At 41.4% G+C, this 20,110-nt stretch overlaps 1 protein-coding gene across 1 annotated transcript in view; it reads right to left on the minus strand.

The window, feature by feature from the left end:
* Positions 1 to 10,785: 10,785 nt before the first annotated feature.
* si:ch211-45c16.2 (mitogen-activated protein kinase kinase kinase 13) overlaps positions 10,786 to 20,110 on the minus strand; it is a 52,669-nt gene continuing 43,344 nt past the window's right edge. The window contains exon 10 of the mRNA XM_038982882.1: positions 10,786 to 11,672. Within this exon, the coding sequence (XP_038838810.1) occupies positions 11,574 to 11,672 (99 nt within the window). The 3' untranslated portion in view covers positions 10,786 to 11,573. The remainder of the gene's footprint in view (positions 11,673 to 20,110) is intronic.

Raw genomic sequence — 20,110 nt, forward strand, 5'->3', positions numbered from 1 at the left:
ACATTATTCCATATGGCAGCCATGGTAGCTCATCATGGTCAATATTGACCAATAGCAGATCATGGCATTTTCTTAATTTTAAAGCCAGACTCAGTAAGTCCTAAATAAAAATTGAACTTTTTTTTCTGGTTGAATATATCTAGAAATGTATAGATTCATTTGCCATTTGGATCCCTTCAAAGTAATACAAATGACAGTTTTACGGTTTTGCAGGTCAGATTTCTCCAGCTAATTATGATGGATTAGGCTTATTGATCAGGTCAGATTTCTCCAGCTAATTACGATGCATTAGGCTTATTGATCAGGTCAGATTTCTCCAGCTAATTACGATGCATTAGGCTTATTGATCAGGTCAGATTTCTCCAGCTAATTACGATGCATTAGGCTTATTGATCAGGTCAGATTTCTCCAGCTAATTATGATGCATTAGGCTTATTGATCAGGTCAGATTTCTCCAGCTAATTATGATGCATTAGGCTTATTGATCAGGTCAGATTTCTCCAGCTAATTATGATGCATTAGGCTTATTGATCAGGTCAGATTTCTCCAGCTAATTACGAAGCATTAGGCTTATTGATCAGGTCAGATTTCTCCAGCTAATTATGATGCATTAGGCTTATTGATCAGGTCAGATTTCTCCAGCTAATTATGATGCATTAGGCTTATTGATCAGGTCAGATTTCTCCAGCTAATTATGATGCATTAGGCTTATTGATCATTTGTTCAATCTGTCCGTCTCCATCCACGATTACATCAACACATGAACATATCTAGCTATATCCCTCTCAGTACAAACAAGACTCATGAATGAGAGTTGAGTGATACAGAATAAACGTGTAATTTAGCTGACAAATTCACGTCGTAACGGTTAATAATATTGTCTCATTGCCTATCTGTGGAACAGCTGATGATATGCAGGAGCCCAGATTTGAAAACACTGATGGATTTGTCGTTACACAGTCGTTTCTTTGATGTTGCTAGTTTGAGCTTGAAAACTGGAATTGTGGGCCTTTTTCATTCTCCAAGGGATTGAGAATATTTTACTAGTGCAGGTTGGACTATATTTCAGACTTCTCAGCACGACCAGTGCCAGCAGAACGATGGACGCTATGGATAATAATCAGTGGTGTAAAGTAGTAAAAATACTTTAAAGTACTACTTAAGTAGTTTTTTGAGGTATCTGTTCTTGACTTTACTATTTCAATTTTAACTTTTACTTTTATTTCACTACATTCCTGAAGAAAATAATGTACTTTTTTTTAATGTACTCCATACATTTTCCCTGACACCCAAAAGTACTGGTTACATTTTGAATGCTTAGCAGGACAGGAAAATGGTCCAATTCACGCACTTATAAAGAAAACATCGCTGGTCATCCCTACTGCCTCTGATCTGGCGGACTCACTAAACACAAATACTTTGTTTATAAATGATTGTCCAAGTGTTGGAGTGTGCTGCTGGCAAGAAAATCGTGCTGTCTGGTTTGCTTAATACAAGGAAATTGAAATTATTTACAGTACCAGTCAAAAGTTTGGACACACCTACTCATTCCAGGGTTTATCTTGTAGTATAATAGTGAAGACATCAAAACTATGAAATAACACATATGGTATCATGTCGTAACCATTAAAAAAAAAAAAAATATCAAAATATATTTTAGACTTTTTAAAGTTGCCACCCTATGCCTTGATGACAGCTTTATTTAACCGGCGTGCCTTGTTAAAAGTTAATGCATTTGAACCAATCAGTTGTGTTGTGACAAGGTAGGGGTGGTATACAGAAGATAGCACTATTTGGTAAAAGACCACGTTGACAGTCCATTAATACTTTAAGACATGAAGGTCACTCAATCCGGAGAATTTCAAGAACTTTGAAAGTTTCAAGTGCAGTCGCAGAAACCATCAAGCACTATGATGAAACTGGCTCTCATGAGGACAACCACAGGAAAGGAAGACCCAGAGTTACCTCTGCTACAGAGGATAAGTTCATTAGAGTTAACTGCACCTCAGATTGCAGCCCAAATAAATGCTTCACAGAGTTCAAGTAACAGACACATCTCAACATCAGAGGAGACTGTGTTAATCAGGCCTTTAAGGTCGAATTGCTGCAAATAAACCACTACTAAAGGACACCAATAAGAAGATGAGACTTGCTTGGGCCAAGAAACAAGAGCAATGGACATTAGACCGGTGGAAATCTGTCCTTTGGTCTGATGAGTCCAAATTTGAGATTTTGTCTTTTTGAGACGTAGAGTAGATCAAAGGATGATCTTCTCATGTGTGGTTCCCACCGTGAAGCATGGAGGAGGTGGTGTGATGGTGCTTTGCTGGTGACACTGTCAGTGATTTATTTAGAATTCAAGGCACACTTAACCAGCATGGCTACCACAGCATTCTGCAGAGATACGCCATCCCATCTGGTTTGGGTGTGGGACTATCATTTGTTGTTCAACAGGACAATGACCCAAAACACCTCCAGGCTGTGTAAGAGCTATTTTAATCAAGAAGGAGAGTGATTGAGTGCTGCATCACCTGACCTCAACCCATTTGAGATGGTCTGGGATGAGTTGGACCACAGAGTGAAGGAAAAGCAGCCAACAAATGCTCAGCATATGTGGGGACTCCTTCAAGACTGTTGGAAAAGCATTCCTCATGAAGCTGGTTGAGAGAATGCCAAGAGTGTGCAAAGCTGTCATCAAGGGAAAAGGTGGCAACTTTGAAGAATCTCAAATATAAAATATATTTTGATTTGTTTAACACTTTTGGTTACTACATGATTCCATATGTGTTATTTCATAGTTTTGATGTCTTCACTATTATTCTACAATGTAGAAAATAGTCAAAATAAAGAAAAACCCTGGAATGAGTAGGTGTGTCCAGACTTTTGACTGGTACTCTATACCCTTACTTTTGATACTTAAGTATATTTAAAAACAAATACTTTTAGACTTTTACTCAAGTCGTTTTTTACCGGGTGACTTTCAATTTTACTTGAGTAATTTTCTATTAAGATTTCTTTACTTTTACTCAAGTATGACAGTTTGGTACTTTTTCCACCACTGGTAATAATCACAAGTGAAGGGGGGCTGGCCCAGCTGTATGATACTGACTAGTGAAGGGTGGCTGGCCCAGCTGTATGATACTGACTAGTGAAGGGTGGCTGGCCCAGCTGTATGATACTGACTAGTGAAGGGGGGCTGGCCCAGCTGTATGATACTGACTAGTGAAGGGTGGCTGGCCCAGCTGTATGATACCGACTAGTGAAGGGTGGCTGGCCCAGCTGTCTGATACCGACTAGTGAAGGGTGGCTGGCCCAGCTGTATGATACCGACTAGTGAAGGGTGGCTGGCCCAGCTGTCTGATACCGACTAGTGAAGGGTGGCTGGCCCAGCTGTCTGATACCGACTAGTGAAGGGTGGCTGGCCCAGCTGTATGATACTGACTAGTGAAGGGAGGCTGGCCCAGCTGTATGATACCGACTAGTGAAGGGTGGCTGGCCCAGCTGTATGATACTGACTAGTGAAGGGTGGCTGGCCCAGCTGTCTGATACTGACTAGTGAAGGGAGGCTGGCCCAGCTGTATGATACTGACTAGTGAAGGGTGGCTGGCCCAGCTGTATGATACCGACTAGTGAAGGGTGGCTGGCCCAGCTGTATGATACTGACTAGTGAAGGGAGGCTGGCCCAGCTGTATGATACCGACTAGTGAAGGGTGGCTGGCCCAGCTGTATGATACCGACTAGTGAAGGGTGGCTGGCCCAGCTGTATGATACCGACTAGTGAAGGGTGGCTGGCCCAGCTGTATGATACTGACTAGTGAAGGGAGGCTGGCCCAGCTGTCTGATACCGACTAGTGAAGGGAGGCTGGCCCAGCTGTATGATACCGACTAGTGAAGGATGGCTGGCCCAGCTGTATGATACTGACTAGTGAAGGGTGGCTGGCCCAGCTGTCTGATACTGACTAGTGAAGGGTGGCTGGCCCAGCTGTCTGATACTGACTAGTGAAGGGTGGCTGGCCCAGCTGTATGATACTGACTAGTGAAGGGTGGCTGGCCCAGCTGTCTGATACTGACTAGTGAAGGGAGGCTGGCCCAGCTGTATGATACTGACTAGTGAAGGGGGGCTGGCCCAGCTGTATGATACTGACTAGTGAAGGGAGGCTGGCCCAGCTGTATGATACTGACTAGTGAAGGGGGGCTGGCCCAGCTGTCTGATACTGACTAGTGAAGGGTGGCTGGCCCAGCTGTCTGATACCGACTAGTGAAGGGTGGCTGGCCCAGCTGTCTGATACTGACTAGTGAAGGGAGGCTGGCCCAGCTGTATGATACTGACTAGTGAAGGGTGGCTGGCCCAGCTGTATGATACAGACTAGTGAAGGGTGGCTGGCCCAGCTGTATGATACTGACTAGTGAAGGGAGGCTGGCCCAGCTGTCTGATACTGACTAGTGAAGGGTGGCTGGCCCAGCTGTCTGATACCGCCTAGTGAAGGGTGGCTGGCCCAGCTGTCTGATACTGACTAGTGAAGGGAGGCTGGCCCAGCTGTATGATACCGACTAGTGAAGGGTGGCTGGCCCAGCTGTATGATACCGACTAGTGAAGGGTGGCTGGCCCAGCTGTATGATACCGACTAGTGAAGGGTGGCTGGCCCAGCTGTATGATACTGACTAGTGAAGGGTGGCTGGCCCAGCTGTATGATACCGACTAGTGAAGGGTGGCTGGCCCAGCTGTATGATACTGACTAGTGAAGGGTGGCTGGCCCAGCTGTCTGATACTGACTAGTGAAGGGAGGCTGGCCCAGCTGTATGATACCGACTAGTGAAGGGTGGCTGGCCCAGCTGTATGATACTGACTAGTGAAGGGAGGCTGGCCCAGCTGTCTGATACCGACTAGTGAAGGGAGGCTGGCCCAGCTGTATGATACCGACTAGTGAAGGGTGGCTGGCCCAGCTGTATGATACTGACTAGTGAAGGGAGGCTGGCCCAGCTGTCTGATACTGACTAGTGAAGGGTGGCTGGCCCAGCTGTATGATACTGACTAGTGAAGGGTGGCTGGCCCAGCTGTATGATACTGACTAGTGAAGGGTGGCTGGCCCAGCTGTCTGATACTGACTAGTGAAGGGTGGCTGGCCCAGCTGTCTGATACTGACTAGTGAAGGGAGGCTGGCCCAGCTGTATGATACTGACTAGTGAAGGGTGGCTGGCCCAGCTGTCTGATACTGACTAGTGAAGGGTGGCTGGCCCAGCTGTCTGATACTGACTAGTGAAGGGTGGCTGGCCCAGCTGTCTGATACTGACTAGTGAAGGGTGGCTGGCCCAGCTGTCTGATACCGACTAGTGAAGGGTGGCTGGCCCAGCTGTATGATACTGACTAGTGAAGGGTGGCTGGCCCAGCTGTATGATACTGACTAGTGAAGGGTGGCTGGCCCAGCTGTATGATACTGACTAGTGAAGGGTGGCTGGCCCAGCTGTCTGATACCGACTAGTGAAGGGTGGCTGGCCCAGCTGTCTGATACCTGTTTATTTTTTCCATGATGTCTTGTCTTGGTTTGTTTACATGTCTTGTCTTGGTTTGTTTACATGTCTTGTCTTGGTTTGTTTACATGTCTTGTCTGGGTTTGTTTACATGATGTCTTGTCTTGGTTTGTTTACATGTCTTGTCTGGGTTTGTTTACATGATGTCTTGTCTTGGTTTGTTTACATGTCTTGTCCTGGTTTGTTTACATGATGTCTTGTCCTGGTTTGTTTACATGATGTCTTGTCTGGGTTTGTTTACATGATGTCTTGTCCTGGTTTGTTTACATGATGGCTTGTCCTGGTTTGTTTACATGTCTTGTCTGGGTTTGTTTACATGTTGTCTTGTCTGGGTTTGTTTACATGTTGTCTTGTCTGGGTTTGTTTACATGATGTCTTGTCCTGGTTTGTTTACATGATGTCTTGTCCTGGTTTGTTTACATGTCTTGTCTGGGTTTGTTTACATGTTGTCTTGTCTGGGTTTGTTTACATGATGTCTTGTGTGGGTTTGTTTACATTATGTCGTGTGTGGGTTTGTTTACATGATGTCTTGTGTGGGTTTGTTTACACGATGTCTTGTCTGGGTTTGTTTACATGTTGTCTTGTCTGGGTTTGTTTACATGTTGTCTTGTCTGGGTTTGTTTACATGATGTCTTGTGTGGGTTTGTTTACATTATGTCTTATCTGGGTTTGTTTACATTATGTCTTGTCTGGGTTTTGTTTTGTCGCCCCAAAAGTTTGATATTTCATAATCACAAATGACGTCAATGAGACTTACTGAGTCCGAATGTCCTGAATTAAAATTTGAATCCAAATGATGGTCATGAATGGATAAATAGAACGCTCAATGACAGCAACATGGCGCCCGTTCTAAAAGCTGTCCCGACTCTCTCTGTATATGGCTCTGCTAGCTACTGACATTTAGATGAGGTTGCATCAGACCAAGAGCAGCAGTCTGTTCTGTGTTCTGTGATCTCGGTGTCTCTGCCTTGTATTCCTTATTGAAAATGTGAGCCATCTGATCTCCATTCATTTCATTTAAGACGATGTTTCATACAGATGTTTGACTTAACCCTAACTGGCCATAATCTAAAAATATAAACATGTTTTACACAGACACTGAAACACATACAAGGGGGAAATTATTTTAGTGTTACTAGTCACACAAGATGCAGTATCCCTTTTAAAAGAGGACGACACAAACGAAGTGTCACTAGCACTGTTCCTCTGTAACACCATTCAGTTTGGTGTCTGACTGGTCCTCTGTCAGACAATAACATAGCGTATCAAGCACCAATGCCGGATGAACAACAATGCTGAAAGACATGGAACAAACGGAGACTCAGGGGCCTGATAAAACTGGGATACTGCACCTTCGTGGCAACTATGTTACACCTATCTATCTACCTAGTTATTACGCCAACTCAAAGACTTCCACCTGGTCCACTGTGCCATTCAACAACATACAACATGGTATTGGCCCACGCTGAACGACATACGACAGAGATACTACATGGTAACGTTATAGGTCCAGTCTTGGTCCAGAAAGAGCATCCTGAGCAGGAGACAGACAGTACAGTACTATAACATCACGGTACATGAGGGTGCTGAGACATACAGGTGCTATGACTTGATGCAGGACAGGGTTCAACACTGAGATTGGATACTTGATTATGGAGGCTTCTCTGGAGCCAGGTTGAACTGGCTGGGTTGGGAGAGAACTAAATTCTCTTGTGCTTTTCTGCTCTTTTTGAGTCATGCGTACTTCTGGGCAGGCTGTCATTACAAGCCAAACAGACATGCTAAGGTGGTGCAGTTCTGCTGCAAGGATCCATTTCAACACCGATGGTTGGTTGGGAGATGGTTGTTACAACGTTGGTTGTGAACCAGTACCTGGGCTTGAGGAGACGAGATCTCCTGACGCTCAGGATCCTTCAATTCAAAGTCCCATTAAGCAGCTCTGCAAACGGTAGAACATCAGAATACGTTCGATTCTCACCAAAATATGGAGTTTCTCAGAGCAACTATCATCATTACTGCCATTCTGCACGGAATGTACTTCCAACACAGGTCTGGGCTGTACTGGTAAACAAACCAACGTTGTATCAACCATCTCCCAAACAACCATCTGTGTTGAAATGGATCCCTGATGTTTGGGACAACGTTGGTTGATGGTTGGGACATGGTTGGGACAACGTTGGTTGATGGTTGGGACATGGTTGGGACAACGTTGGTTGATGGTTGGGCTGTTGTTTCATGCTGGTGTTTAGACGTTATTTGCCCATGTCGGTGTCCCACTGGGCCGTGGGGTCGGGTTACAGTCCTGATTCATCTGTAAAGTCATGTTTAGCAGGTAGGTTATATCATACTGGACTGGTCAGACAGTTACAGAGACAGTGATGGTTAGTGGGGGGCTGGGCTGTGGGACAAGACAGGAGACACTGTGTTCTGATGTTCTATTCACACAATTAGAATCCTGTCTGGGTCTGTGGAATACTAACAGTCCCATTCTGGAATACTGATAGTACTGTTCTGGAATACTGACAGTCCCATTCTGGAATACTGACAGTACTGTTCTGGAATACTGACAGTCACATTCTGGAGAACTGACAGGACTGTTCTGGAATACTGACAGTCCGCTTCTAGAATACTGACAGTACTGTTCTGGAATACTGACAGTCACATTCTGGAGTACTGACAGGACTGTTCTGGAATACTGACAGTCCACTTCTAGAATACTGACAGTACTGTTCTGGAATACTAACAGTCCGCTTCTAGAATACTGACAGTACTGTTCTGGAATACTGACAGTCACATTCTGGAATACTGACAGTACTGTTCTGGAATACTGACAGTCCGCTTCTAGAATACTGACAGTACTGTTCTAGAATACTGACAGTCACATTCTGGAGTACTGACAGTACTGTTCTGGAATACTGACAGTCCGCTTCTAGAATACTGACAGTACTGTTCTGGAATACTGACAGTCACATTCTGGAGTACTGACAGTCACATTCTGGAGTACTGACAGTCCCATTCTGGAATACTGACAGTCCCATTCTGGAATACTGACAGTACTGTTCTGGAATACTGACAGTCACATTCTGGAGTACTGACAGGACTGTTCTGGAATACTGACAGTCCGCTTCTGGAATACTGATAGTACTGTTCTGGAATACTGACAATCCCATTCTGGAATACTGACAGTACTGTTCTGGAATACTGACAGTCACATTCTGGAGAACTGACAGGACTGTTCTGGAATACTGACAGTCCGCTTCTAGAATACTGACAGTACTGTTCTGGAATACTGACAGTCACATTCTGGAGTACTGACAGGACTGTTCTGGAATACTGACAGTCCACTTCTAGAATACTGACAGTACTGTTCTGGAATACTAACAGTCCGCTTCTAGAATACTGACAGTACTGTTCTGGAATACTGACAGTCACATTCTGGAATACTGACAGTACTGTTCTGGAATACTGACAGTCCGCTTCTAGAATACTGACAGTACTGTTCTGGAATACTGACAGTCACATTCTGGAGTACTGACAGTACTGTTCTGGAATACTGACAGTCCCATTCTGGAATACTGACAGTACTGTTCTGGAATACTGACAGTCACATTCTGGAGTACTGACAGGACTGTTCTGGAATACTGACAGTCCGCTTCTAGAATACTGACAGTACTGTTCTGGAATACTGACAGTCACATTCTGGAGTACTGACAGTCCCATTCTGGAATACTGACAGTCCCATTCTGGAATACTGACAGTACCATTCTGGAATACTGACAGTCCCCTTCTGGAATACTGACAGCACTGTTCTGGAATACTGACAGTCCCCTTCTGGAATACTGACAGTACTGTTCTGGAATACTGACAGTCCGCTTCTAGAATACTGACAGTCCCATTCTGGAATACTGACAGTCTGCTTCTAGAATACTGACAGTACTGTTCTGGAATACTGACAGTCCGCTTCTAGAATACTGACAGTACTGTTCTGGAATACTGACAGTCCCATTCTGGAATACTGACAGTACTGTTCTGGAATACTGACAGTCCGCTTCTAGAATACTGACAGTACTGTTCTGGAATACTGACGGTCCGCTTCTAGAATACTGACAGTACTGTTCTGGAACACTGACTGTCTCATTCTGGAATACTCACTGAGTACGGTTACATGTACACAATAATGCGATTATTGTGGATAATCAGATGAATATAATAGTTTGTTTAAAACTTTTAGATGCTTTGCAAGAAGAAAGATTTCCCCAATAATCCTGTTTACATGAACACATCTGAAATCAGGCTGCCTGTTGGCAATATGATGAATGCAGAAAATCACCAATCAAAATAAACGCTGTACCACATGTTATTACCATGTTATTTTTGGGAAGCATATTTGATTCTTTGTTCAGACATATAAAGTTTGTATGTGAAAACTACTTCAGACGCACACATTCAGTTGTCCCGAACTCACTTCCCTCAAGAGGGAGGCCCACTTGGCTGGTGCCGGCACATGTCAGATCAAACACACTGTACGAATGATTACGTGGTTTACCTTGTCATTCAAAGGATGGCTCAGAAAACCAGGTGTTTTAATCGGTGTATACTTCCTTCAATTTTGACCTTACGCCAATTAAGATAAGCAGAGTAAGGTGTTAACATGAATATTGCATAATCTGCCTACTGGCATAATCCGTTTAATATTGAATTATTAGTGTGCATGTAAACGTACTCACAGTCCCATTCTGGAGTACTCACAGTCCCATTCTGGAGTACTCACAGTCCCATTCTGGAGTACTCACAGTCCCATTCTGGAGTACTGACAGTCCCAGCCTGGAGTACTGACAGTCCCATTCTGGAGTACTCACAGTCCCATTCTGGAGTACTGACAGTCCCAGCCTGGAGTACTCACAGTCCCATTCTGGAGTACTCACAGTCCCATTCTGGAGTACTCACAGTCCCATTCTGGAGTACTGACAGTCCCAGTCTGGAGTACTGACAGTCCCAGTCTGGAGTACTGACAGTCCCAGTCTGGAGTACTGACAGTCCCATTCTGGAGTACTGACAGTCCCATTCTGGAGTACTGACAGTCCCAGTCTGGAGTACTGACAGTCCCATTCTGGAGTACTGACAGTCCCAGTCTGGAGTACTGACAGTCCCAGTCTGGAGTACTGACAGTCCCAGTCTGGAGTACTGACAGTCCCAGTCTGGAGTACTGACAGTCCCAGTCTGGAGTACTGACAGTCCCAGTCTGGAGTACTGACAGTCCCAGTCTGGAGTACTGACAGTCCCAGTCTGGAGTACTCACAGTCCCAGTCTGGAGTACTGACAGTCCCAGTCTGGAGTACTCACAGTCCCATTCTGGAGTACTGACAGTCCCAGCCTGGAGTACTGACAGTCCCATTCTGGAGTACTGACAGTCCCATTCTGGAGTACTGACAGTCCCATTCTGGAGTACTGACAGTCCCAGTCTGGAGTACTGACAGTCCCAGTCTGGAGTACTGACAGTCCCAGCCTGGAGTACTGACAGTCCCAGTCTGGAGTACTGACAGTCCCAGTCTGGAGTACTGACAGTCCCAGTCTGGAGTACTGACAGTCCCAGTCTGGAGTACTGACAATGGCCTGAGAGACCAGCACCTGACACACACACAGTACAGCAACATCCTGCCCAGCCCTACAGTAACACAGTCACTGTTACCCACTGTTTATAGTCTCTGGCTGGTCCAAGCTGCACTGCATCCTCTTCATCATCATCATCCTCACCAGTATCTTACAATTAACAGTTTTGTTGTTGTTTTACAGAGTTCCTGATTTTTCCCTCAAACTGTTACACAATCATCTATCTACTGTATATATATCTAATATCATACAAAAGGGATCCCTGCTTAGGTTGCCTGGGGGGGGGGGGGGGGGGGGGGGTGCTATGCAGAGAGGAAAGGGGGAGGAGCTATTGCAGGGGCGTTGCTATGGCCCTGTAGGGTCCTGGGGCCCAGAGTTTTTCCAGGCAGACGGGAGGGCCGAGTGGCCCCCAGGATATTCCAGGGGGAGGCTGATCACCAGGAGGTGAGTGCGCCAGGCTGGTTGTTCTTAATGGTGGCGTCAGAACAGTCTGCATCAGAGGAATCACAGTCAGACTCAAAGTGCAGCGGGTTCTGAGGAAACAAACGAGACACAGAGAGAGAGAGAGGGAGAGAGAGAGAGGGAGAGAGAGAGAGAGGAGAGAGAGGGAGAGAGAATAGAGACAGAGACAGGGAGGAGAGAGAGGGACAGAGAATAGAGACAGAGAGAGAAGAGAGAGAGGGACAGAGAATAGAGACAGAGAGACACAGAGAGAGAGAGAGAGGAGAGAGAGGGACAGAGAATAGAGACAGAGACAGAGAGAGAGAGAGAGAGAGGAGAGAGAGGGACAGAGAATAGAGACAGAGACAGAGAGAGAGAGAGAGAGAGGAGAGAGAGGGACAGAGAATAGAGACAGAGACAGAGAGAGAGAGACAGAGAAAGGGAGAGAGATAGAACAGAGGGAGAGGAGGAGAGAGGGAGCGAGAGGGAGAGAAGAGGAGAGAGGGAGGGAGAGAGAGAGAGAGGAGGAGAGCGGGAGAGAACAGAGAGAACAGAGAGAGGGAGAGAGAGAGGAGGAGAGAGGGAGAGAACAGAGAGAACAGAGAGAGAGAGAGAGAGAGGAGGAGAGAGGGAGAGAACAGAGAGAACAGAGAGAGAGACAGAGTAAATACACATCAATAATAATTAGGGCTGCGGCGGTCATTGCCTTTTGTCAGCTGGTGATTGTCATGCAAATAACAGCCGGTCTCACGGTTTTTGACCACAATTAACATAAATACGTTTAGCATCTCCAGCTTCCACTCAGACTACGAGCCACTGATGCGGTCCTTTGGAACATCGACATTTTAAAAAGTCCAATAAATCCATTTAAAGTGGAACTGACAGCGTTTTAGCAACATTAAATATGATAGAAATGTGTCCATATACACCCCTATATATACACCCCTATATATGTGTTCATATACACCCCTATATATACACCCCTATATATGTGTTCATATACACCCCTATAAATACACCCCTATATATACACCCTTATATATACACCCCTATATATGTGTTCATATACACCCCTATATATACACCCCTATATATACACCCCTATAAATACACCCCTATATATACACCCCTATATATGTGTTCATATACACCCCTATATATACACCCCTATATATACACCCCTATAAATGTGTTCATATACACCCCTATATATACACCCTTATATATACACCCCTATATATGTGTTCATATACACCCCTATAAATGTGTTCATATACACCCCTATATATACACCCCTATATATGTGTTCATATACACCCCCTATATATACACCCCTATATATGTGTTCATATACACCCCTATATATACACCCCTATATATACACCCCATATATATGTGTTCATATACACCCCTATAAATGTGTTCATATACACCCCTATATATATGTGTTCATATACACCCCTATAAATGTGTCCATATACACCCCTATATATACATCCCTATATATGTGTTCATATACACCCCTATAAATACACCCTTATATATACACCCCTATAAATGTGTTCATATACACCCCTATATATACACCCCTATATATGTGTTCATATACACCCCTATATATACACCCCTATATATACACCCCTATATATACACCCCTATATATGTGTTCATATACACCCCTATATATACACCCCTATATATGTGTTCATATACACCCCTATATATACACCCCTATATATGTGTTCATATACACCCTTATATATACACCCCTATAAATGTGTTCATATACACCCCTATATATACACCCCTATATATGTGTTCATATACACCCCTATATATACACCCCTATATATACACCCCTATATATGTGTTCATATACAGCCCTATATATACACCCCTATAAATGTGTTCATATACACCCCTATATATACACCCCTATATATACACCCCTATAAATGTGTTCATATACACCCCTATATATACACCCCTATAAATGTGTTCATATACACCCCTATATATACACCCCTATATATACACCTCTATAAATGTGTTCATATACACCCCTATATATACACCCCTATAAATGTGTTCATATACACCCCTATATATACACCCCTATATATACACCCCTATAAATGTGTTCATATACACCCCTATATATACACCCCTATAAATGTGTTCATATACACCCCTATATATACACCCCTATATATGTGTTCATATACACCCCTATATATACACCCCTATATATACACCCCTATATATGTGTTCATATACACCCCTATAAATACACCCCTATATATACACCCCTATATATGTGTTCATATACACCCCTATATATACACCCCTATAAATGTGTTCATATACACCCCTATATATACACCCCTATATGTGTTCATATACACCCCTATATATACACCCCTATATATACACCCCTATAAATGTGTTCATATACACCCCTATATATACACCCCTATACATGTGTTCATATACACCCCTATATATACACCCCTATATATACACCCCTATATGTGTTCATATACACCCCTATATATACACCCCTATAACTGTGTTCATATACACCCCTATATATACACCCCTATAAATGTGTTCATATACACCCCTATATATACACCCCTATATATGTGTTCATATACACCCCTATATATACACCCCTATATATGTGTTCATATACACCCCTATATATACACCCCTATATATACACCCCTATATATGTGTTCATATACACCCCTATATATACACCCCTATATATGTGTTCATATACACCCCTATATACACACCCCTATATATACACCCCTATATATGTGTTCATATACACCCCTATATATACACCCCTATATATACACCCCTATATATGTGTTCATATACACCCCTATAAATACACCCCTATATATACACCCCTATAAATGTGTTCATATACACCCCTATATATGTGTTCATATACACCCCTATATATGTGTTCATATACACCCCTATATATACACCCCTATATATACACCCCTATAAATGTGTTCATATACACCCCTATATATACACCCCTATATATACACCCCTATATGTGTTCATATACACCCCTATATATACACCCCTATATATACACCCCTATAAATGTGTTCATATACACCCCTATATATACACCCCTATAAATGTGTTCATATACACCCCTATATACGTGTTCATATACACCCCTATATATGTGTTCATATACACCCCTATATATACACCCCTATATATACACCCCTATATATGTGTTCATATACACCCCTATAAATACACCCCTATATATACACCCCTATAAATGTGTTCATATACACCCCTATATATGTGTTCATATACACCCCTATATATGTGTTCATATACACCCCTATATATGTGTTCATATACACCCCTATATATACACCCCTATAAATGTGTCCATATACACCCCTATATATACACCCCTATATATGTGTTCATATACACCCCTATATATACACCCCTATATATACACCCCTATAAATGTGTTCATATACACCCCTATATATACACCCCTATAAATGTGTTCATATACACCCCTATATATACACCCTTATATATACACCCCTATATATGTGTTCATATACACCCCTATAAATACACCCCTATATATACACCCTTATATATACACCCCTATATATGTGTTCATATACACCCCTATATATACACCCCTATATATACACCCCTATAAATACACCCCTATATATACACCCCTATATATGTGTTCATATACACCCCTATATATACACCCCTATATATACACCCCTATAAATGTGTTCATATACACCCCTATATATACACCCTTATATATACACCCCTATATATGTGTTCATATACACCCCTATATATACACCCCTATAAATGTGTTCATATACACCCCTATATATACACCCCTATATATGTGTTCATATACACCCCCTATATATACACCCCTATATATGTGTTCATATACACCCCTATATATACACCCCTATATATACACCCCATATATATGTGTTCATATACACCCCTATAAATGTGTTCATATACACCCCTATATATATGTGTTCATATACACCCCTATAAATGTGTCCATATACACCCCTATATATACATCCCTATATATGTGTTCATATACACCCCTATAAATACACCCTTATATATACACCCCTATAAATGTGTTCATATACACCCCTATATATACACCCCTATATATGTGTTCATATACACCCCTATATATACACCCCTATATATACACCCCTATATATACACCCCTATATATGTGTTCATATACACCCCTATATATACACCCCTATATATGTGTTCATATACACCCCTATATATACACCCCTATATATGTGTTCATATACACCCTTATATATACACCCCTATAAATGTGTTCATATACACCCCTATATATACACCCCTATATATGTGTTCATATACACCCCTATATATACACCCCTATATATGTGTTCATATACAGCCCTATATATACACCCCTATAAATGTGTTCATATACACCCCTATATATACACCCCTATATATACACCCCTATAAATGTGTTCATATACACCCCTATATATACACCCCTATAAATGTGTTCATATACACCCCTATATATACACCCCTATATATACACCTCTATAAATGTGTTCATATACACCCCTATATATACACCCCTATAAATGTGTTCATATACACCCCTATATATACACCCCTATATATACACCCCTATAAATGTGTTCATATACACCCCTATATATACACCCCTATAAATGTGTTCATATACACCCCTATATATACACCCCTATATATGTGTTCATATACACCCCTATATATACACCCCTATATATGTGTTCATATACACCCCTATAAATACACCCCTATATATACACCCCTATATATAAACCCCTATATATACACCCCTATATATGTGTTCATATACACCCCTATATATACACCCCTATAAATGTGTTCATATACACCCCTATATATACACCCCTATATGTGTTCATATACACCCCTATATATACACCCCTATATATACACCCCTATAAATGTGTTCATATACACCCCTATATATACACCCCTATACATGTGTTCATATACACCCCTATATATACACCCCTATATATACACCCCTATATGTGTTCATATACACCCCTATATATACACCCCTATAACTGTGTTCATATACACCCCTATATATACACCCCTATAAATGTGTTCATATACACCCCTATATATACACCCCTATATATGTGTTCATATACACCCCTATATATACACCCCTATATATGTGTTCATATACACCCCTATATATACACCCCTATATATACACCCCTATATATGTGTTCATATACACCCCTATATATACACCCCTATATATGTGTTCATATACACCCCTATATACACACCCCTATATATACACCCCTATATATGTGTTCATATACACCCCTATATATACACCCCTATATATACACCCCTATATATGTGTTCATATACACCCCTATAAATACACCCCTATATATACACCCCTATAAATGTGTTCATATACACCCCTATATATGTGTTCATATACACCCCTATATATGTGTTCATATACACCCCTATATATACACCCCTATATATACACCCCTATAAATGTGTTCATATACACCCCTATATATACACCCCTATATATACACCCCTATATGTGTTCATATACACCCCTATATATACACCCCTATATATACACCCCTATAAATGTGTTCATATACACCCCTATATATACACCCCTATAAATGTGTTCATATACACCCCTATATACGTGTTCATATACACCCCTATATATGTGTTCATATACACCCCTATATATACACCCCTATATATACACCCCTATATATGTGTTCATATACACCCCTATAAATACACCCCTATATATACACCCCTATAAATGTGTTCATATACACCCCTATATATGTGTTCATATACACCCCTATATATGTGTTCATATACACCCCTATATATGTGTTCATATACACCCCTATATATACACCCCTATAAATGTGTTCATATACACCCCTATATATACACCCCTATATATGTGTTCATATACACCCCTATATATACACCCCTATATATACACCCCTATATATGTGTTCATATACAGCCCTATATATACACCCCTATAAATGTGTTCATATACACCCCTATATATACACCCCTATATATACACCCCTATAAATGTGTTCATATACACCCCTATATATACACCCCTATAAATGTGTTCATATACACCCCTATATATACACCCCTATATATACACCTCTATAAATGTGTTCATATACACCCCTATATATACACCCCTATAAATGTGTTCATATACACCCCTATATATACACCCCTATATATACACCCCTATAAATGTGTTCATATACACCCCTATATATACACCCCTATAAATGTGTTCATATACACCCCTATATATACACCCCTATATATGTGTTCATATACACCCCTATATATACACCCCTATATATACACCCCTATATATGTGTTCATATACACCCCTATAAATACACCCCTATATATACACCCCTATATATAAACCCCTATATATACACCCCTATATATGTGTTCATATACACCCCTATATATACACCCCTATAAATGTGTTCATATACACCCCTATATATACACCCCTATATGTGTTCATATACACCCCTATATATACACCCCTATATATACACCCCTATAAATGTGTTCATATACACCCCTATATATACACCCCTATACATGTGTTCATATACACCCCTATATATACACCCCTATATATACACCCCTATATGTGTTCATATACACCCCTATATATACACCCCTATAACTGTGTTCATATACACCCCTATATATACACCCCTATAAATGTGTTCATATACACCCCTATATATACACCCCTATATATGTGTTCATATACACCCCTATATATACACCCCTATATATGTGTTCATATACACCCCTATATATACACCCCTATATATGTGTTCATATACACCCCTATATATACACCCCTATATATGTGTTCATATACACCCCTATATACACACCCCTATATATACACCCCTATATATGTGTTCATATACACCCCTATATATACACCCCTATATATACACCCCTATATATGTGTTCATATACACCCCTATAAATACACCCCTATATATACACCCCTATAAATGTGTTCATATACACCCCTATATATGTGTTCATATACACCCCTATATATGTGTTCATATACACCCCTATATATACACCCCTATATATACACCCCTATAAATGTGTTCATATACACCCCTATATATACACCCCTATATATACACCCCTATATGTGTTCATATACACCCCTATATATACACCCCAATATATACACCCCTATAAATGTGTTCATATACACCCCTATATATACACCCCTATAAATGTGTTCATATACACCCCTATATACACACCCCTATATATACACCCCTATATATGTGTTCATATACACCCCTATATATGTGTTCATATACACCCCTATATATACACCCCTATATATACACCCCTATATATGTGTTCATATACACCCCTATAAATACACCCCTATATATACACCCCTATAAATGTGTTCATATACACCCCTATATATGTGTTCATATACACCCCTATATATGTGTTCATATACACCCCTATATATGTGTTCATATACACCCCTATATATACACCCCTATAAATGTGTTCATATACACCCCTATATATACACCCCTATATATACACCCCTATATATACACCCCTATATATACACCCCTATAAATGTGTTCATATACACCCCTATATATACACCCCTATATATACACCCCTATAAATGTGTTCATATACACCCCTATATATACACCCCTATAAATGTGTTCATATACACCCCTATATATACACCCCTATAAATGTGTTCATATACACCCCTATATATACACCCCTATATATACACCCCTATAAATGTGTTCATATACACCCCTATATATACACCCCTATATATACACCCCTATAAATGTGTTCATATACACCCCTATATATACACCCCTATATGTGTTCATATACACCCCTATATATACACCCCTATATATACACCCCTATACATGTGTTCATATACACCCCCAGGAAGAGATATGACACTTAAAAAATACAAATCTGACAAGTCAGCACTTCGATATGGTTATCATAAATTCATAGAATGTTTGGGAATTACGTAGAGTAAGGCATTTGAGAAAATTCTATCGCGATATAGAATGGGAAAACAGCTGTGCATTTGGACAATTAATAGACACTGAGGTCAATTTAATCTAATAAAAACATCTGTCTTGTCCAGGACCGGAGTCTACACAGACCGGGGCGCCATAGCCAATCAGAGCTACATTAGGTCTATATGCAAATAAGCCATTTGCCACACGGGCCTGTCATCATTCACTTTGAACTGGACTGTGTGTTTACAGGCAGTAGGGCCTGTCAT

Source organism: Salvelinus namaycush, unplaced genomic scaffold (assembly GCF_016432855.1).
Source record: "Salvelinus namaycush isolate Seneca unplaced genomic scaffold, SaNama_1.0 Scaffold133, whole genome shotgun sequence".
Lineage (NCBI taxonomy): Eukaryota > Metazoa > Chordata > Actinopteri > Salmoniformes > Salmonidae > Salvelinus > Salvelinus namaycush.